At 44.7% G+C, this 5,284-nt stretch overlaps 1 protein-coding gene across 1 annotated transcript; it reads left to right on the top strand.

Annotated features, from left to right (window-relative positions):
- The first annotated feature begins 239 nt into the window (after nt 1-239).
- Ndufc2 (NADH:ubiquinone oxidoreductase subunit C2) lies at nt 240-4,760 on the top strand. The gene is made up of 3 exons (XM_027407681.2): nt 240-544; nt 3,703-3,846; nt 4,594-4,760. Exons 1-3 carry the CDS (start codon nt 376-378, stop codon nt 4,641-4,643), a joined length of 363 nt encoding a protein of 120 aa, XP_027263482.1. The 5' UTR covers nt 240-375; the 3' UTR covers nt 4,644-4,760.
- Nucleotides 4,761-5,284: the final 524 nt, after the last annotated feature.

Genomic DNA, 5,284 nt, shown 5'->3' with positions numbered 1-5,284 from the left:
GAGGTGAAGGAGAACTGGTAAGATTTTTTCCTATGTGAGAACTGGGCAAAAATAAATATCAATGTCTCCTCATCTTTGCCCACTTTGGGTCATGTACCCCTGTATTGGATTGGCATCCCCCCCGCCCCAACCCTCACTCCAACGTCAGCGCGAGTCTTCATGTATTGTGGGCCACTTAGTAGCCCGGAACCTTGCTTGCTGGTGTTCCTAAGGCTGCACTCGCAGGGAAGCTTTTGGGCGCTGCACAGCCGTACGCTGTGCCCTTCAGCCCGGAGCTCGGAGGAGAACGGTGTCGGTTCCGGCGGTCGTCGTGGTGGTTTTTCGTACGTATAATTGGGATCTTGAGGTCAGACCTCACGTGGAACCGGCATCAATATGATGAGCGGACGGCCGGGCCGGGAGCCCTTTAAATTCCTGCCAGATGAGTCCCGGGGTCTGCCCCCCCCCAAGCTCAACGACCCGCGGCTTGTCTACACGGGCTTCCTGGGCTACTGCGCTGGCCTGCTGAATAACGCGTTGAAGGGGAGGCCTGTGTTGAAAGCAGGTGAGGGGCCGCTTGGGCGGGAGCCGCCCGGAGGAGGGGCTGCAGGGCTGCCCGCCACTCCCCCCTCCCCCGACTCCACCCCGCATCCATGCTTTTCGGGGCCTTCCTGACGGGCTAGCGCCTGGCTTCCCCAGACGGTGCGCCCCCTAGAGCTCTTCAGAACCCAACCTAACCTGATTGAAGAAACCCAAGTGCGGCGCAGCAGGGAATTCTAGATCCCACAGTTCGAGCTCTTCTTCGTACTAAATTGTTGCCTGCTGTCACTCTTATGAGCATGGTAGCAGTAGGTCTCAAAAAAAAAAAAAAAAGGGGGAAAGTATTGTCACTAGCGAGGACCCAGAACTTAATAGAGGTTAAAGCAGCTTGCCCATGGTCGCATGGCTAGTTAACGATCGGGCCTTGCGTTAGTGTGTGTGAACCACAACTTCACAGACTTGAAGCACATAAAGAAAAATCTAGGGATCCTGGTTTGGCTCATAAGGTCTGAGTAAGGGGCTAATGTGTAAAAGTTCCCAGACCCTACTACTACGGCTGTTCTGAGAACATTTTGAATAGGAGACTGTCAATAAACAAGCAAGCCTTATATTCACTGACTTCCTGTCAAGATTGATTATAGCTGACACAATAGATGTGCTAAGAACTATAGAATTCCAAAGTTAGAGAAAGAAAGGAAGAAAGAAGCTAACTTTGGGTGGTTTTGAACTTTGTTCTATTTATTATTTGTGTGTGGGTATGTGGGAAACAGATGACAACCTGAGGGAATTGTCTTTCCTGGCACCATGTGATCCCTGGAGATTGAATTCCACTTGTCAGACTTGGTAGCAAGTGTTTGTTGATTTTTAGTGTAATATTGGTAATGTATGTAAATAGCAGGATGGCCTCCAGGTTTAGTTTCATCAAATAAAGGAAAGAGCAGAAAAGTGATTTTGGAGGAAAACTACAGAGAGAAAGGAAGCTGGGGAAGTGGAAACATGGAGAAAGGCCAAGCCATGCCTTGGGTCCTGACCTCAATATCTAAAGCATGTGTAAGGTCTTCTGCTGAGAAGTGTGGGTCACCGTAGAATCTGGGCCTTTGTGTAGTTCAGTGGCACACTGGAGGGCTTGGAGCACTGGCTTACTATGGCGCAGAGAACCAGTTTGGGGGATTCATGGCTGCTTGAAGCAGAAGAATGTGGACCCACCCAGGTGATGGAGGCGCACACCTTTAATCCCAGCACTTAGAAGGCAGTGGCAGGTGGATCTCTGTGAGTTTGAGGACAGTTTGGTTTACAGAGCTAGTTCCAGGACAGCCAGGACTACACAAAGAAATCAGGCCTTGAAATGACAAAAGAACCTGGACTCTCCTGTTTCAGACTATAGGAATAACTTGTCAGGTTAGAGAGGTAGCTCAGTGGTCAAGATCACTGAATGCTCTTACAGAGGACCCAGGTTTGATTTCCATTATTCAAATGGTGGCTCGAAAATACCTAGAGGATTCAACACCCTCTTTTGACCTGCACAGGCTATTGCATTCATCAGTGCACATACATATATGTTTAGGCACACACACACATATAAAAATAAGTATTTTTTATATCTTATATTTTTATTGCTTTCCACAGTTTTCAAAATTCCTTTTTATATATTTTGCCTTGATTTGTGTATTACTGGAATGAGAAAGGTAAATTAGGTATTTTTCGTTGTTGGTTGGTTGGTTTTTGTTTTTACAAGATAGGGTTTCTCTGTGTTGACCTGGCTGTCCTGGAATTTTGCGCTCTACACCAGGCTGGTCTTGAAATCAGAATGAGAGATCCACCCCTGCTTCCTCCTAAATGTTGAGATTAAAGTTGTGTGCTGCCTCCACCACCTTTCACGTATTTTCTTTTTTCAGAGGTAGTAACTTTACTTGCCCAAAGCCATTTATTAATTTAATAAATATAGACTAGGTGCTATATGCTGATTGGTATGTCCAGATGAATTAGACATTGCTTGCCCTGATGGTAGAGACAGAAACAAATTATGATACAACTTTTTTAAAAAGATTTATTTATTTTTATGTAAGTTGATATTTTATTCACATGTATGTCTGTGTGAAGGTGCCAGAACCCTGTATTTGGAGTTACAGGCAGTTGTGAGCTGCCATGTAGATGCTGGGAATTGAACCCTGGTCCTCTGGAAGAGCAGCCAATGCTCTTAACCGCTGAGCCATATCTCCATTTGTGAAGAGACACCATGACCACAGCAACTCTTGTAAAGGAAAACATTTCATTGAGGCTGGCTTATAGTTCAGAGGTTTAGTCCACTGTCATCATGGGAGGCATTGCAGCACACAGGCATACATGGTGCTGGAGAGGTAGCTGAAAGTTCTGCCTCTGGATCAAAAGCAGCAGGAAGAGACTGCCACACTGAGCCTTGCTTGAGCATCTGAGACCTCAAAGCACATCCATTCCCTAGTGACACACCTCCTCCAACAAAGCCACACCTACTTCGACAAGGCCACAAGTCCTCGTAGTGCCTCTCCCTGTGGACCTATGAGGGCCATTTTCTTTCAAGCCACCACACCCTTTGAACTCCACAAGTTAGGAAGCCATTGTAGAATTGTTGGTATCTGAGGCTGTAGCATGATGATGTAGTCGCTGGGCTCTGCAGTTGCCAGTGCTTGGTATTTCACAGAGGGAAGTTTGAGATGGGGGTAAAAGGTGACCAGGTCGGGCCGGGCATTGGTGGTCCATGCCTTTAATCCCAGCACTTGGGAGGCAGAGGCAGGGATCTCCGTGAGTTCAAGGCCAGCCTGGTCTCCAGAGTGAGTGCCAGGATAGGCTCCAAAGCTACACAGAGAAACCCTGTCTTGAAAAAAAAAAAAAAGATGACCAGGTTAAAGCTGGATCAGAGCAGGTGGCTCCGGCCTGAAGGGGGAGAATTATTTACCAGGTAGAATTGATGGGACTACTGGTCTGGGTGTGGAAAAGAGGCTATAAAATGGAAATGTGCTCAGCTCTTTGGTGAATGGTAGTGCCATTCTCTGAGATGGAGAAAGATATAAAGAGGGAAGAACTGAAGTGCCAATTTTAATCTGGCTGTGTGGTGGGGTTGGAGGGGTGTTCTCTGGGTTATAACATAAAAATGAAATTATTTATGTACTTTGACTAATTTTTGCTTTGGGGGTTTGTCAATTGCAGGTTTGCATCGACAACTTCTATATGTTACTTCCTTTTATTTTGTTGGATATTTTTTTTTAAAACGTCAGGAGTATTGGTATGCTGTGAGGGACCATGACATGTTTGGGTATATGAAATTACATCCAGAAGATTTTCCTGAAAAAGGTATTTCATGTTAATTGAAAGAAAAACCTCTTTGTTTACTTTGTGTCATTTTCCCTGATTAATGTTGTCCGTGTCCAGGTCCATGGCTTCAGGTACTGTCTGGTTGATGCACTCCCACATATTCTTTAGTAGACCAGAATCTCTTGAATCCATATAAAATGTCTTTTCATAAGAACATATTTGCTGGGCGTTGGTGGCACACGCCTTTAATCCCAGCACTCGGGAGGCAGAGGCAGGTGGAGCTCTGTGAGTTCCAGGCCAGCCTGGTCTACAAAGCTACACAGAGAAGCCCTGTCTTGGAAAAAAAACAAAAACAAAACACATACCCATTCTGAATGCCCCCTTCTCACTACCTAGTCACATTCCAAGGTCCCACCTCTTTTTTTATGTATTTACTTACATCATCATCATCATTATTATTATTACATGTGTATGAATATTTTGCCCATGTATGTATCTGTGCACACACCAAAGAGGCTAAAAGAAAATGTTGGATTCCCCAGACTGAAGTCACAGACAGTTGTGAGCAACCTGTGCTCCTAACTGCTGAGCTATCTCTCCAGACCCCAACCTTTATTTGGTTTTTTGTTTGTTTGTTTGTTTGTTGTTTTTTTGAATGCTGAGGAATAAGCCTGTGGCCTCATACACACTCAATAAGTGTTCTATTCCTGAGCCACATCTCTAGCCCAAGAAATAGAATTTTTTAAGCATAACTTAAAAAATGAATCTTTTATGATTCTTTCACAGAGAAGAAAACTTACGGTGAAATTCTTGAAGTATTCCATCCAGTACGTTGAAGTCTTCAAAGGCTCCTGTTAACCACAACCTGAGTATTTTCTGAATTTTGTGGAACATCTCTCTGTAACAGTTAAAGTTTAGGTTAATCAGTGTAATTAAAATAGTTAATATAAGCACTCTGCTCTTTTCCTGTTTTCTGTTTATGTATGTGTGTGTATGCTTGTGCACTCAAGTGTCTCCATGTATGTGGGAGAGAGGGGTGTAGGTTTGTAGACTTGAATATCCAAGGAGGCCAGAAGGGGTGTCAAATGCCCTGGAACTGGAGTTTATAGAAGTGGTTATGTGTGCTTGGAATTGAATTTCCATCCTTGCAAGAGCAGTATACACTCTTAACTGCTGAGCCATCGCTCCACCAAGGCTCCTTTTTAAAATGTATGTATTTAGCTGGGTGTGGTGGTGTACACCTTTAGTCCTAGCACTGGGAGGTAGAGAGAGATAGGATCTGTATGAGTTTGGGGGCAACCTGGTCTATATAGCAAGTTCCAGGTCAGCCAAGGTTACATTGTGAAGCCCTGTTTCAAAAAACAACCAAAAAATAAATAAATGAATATTTGTTCGTTTGTTTCGAAGCTAGGTCTGCTATAACCCAGCTGGCCTTGAACCCACTTTGTATCTGAGAATGACCTTGAACCCCTGATCC

Source organism: Cricetulus griseus, chromosome 3 (assembly GCF_003668045.3).
Source record: "Cricetulus griseus strain 17A/GY chromosome 3, alternate assembly CriGri-PICRH-1.0, whole genome shotgun sequence".
Classification (NCBI taxonomy): Eukaryota; Metazoa; Chordata; class Mammalia; order Rodentia; family Cricetidae; genus Cricetulus; species Cricetulus griseus.
Note: the sequence above shows the minus strand (reverse complement) of the source record. Positions and strands in the feature narration are given on the sequence as shown.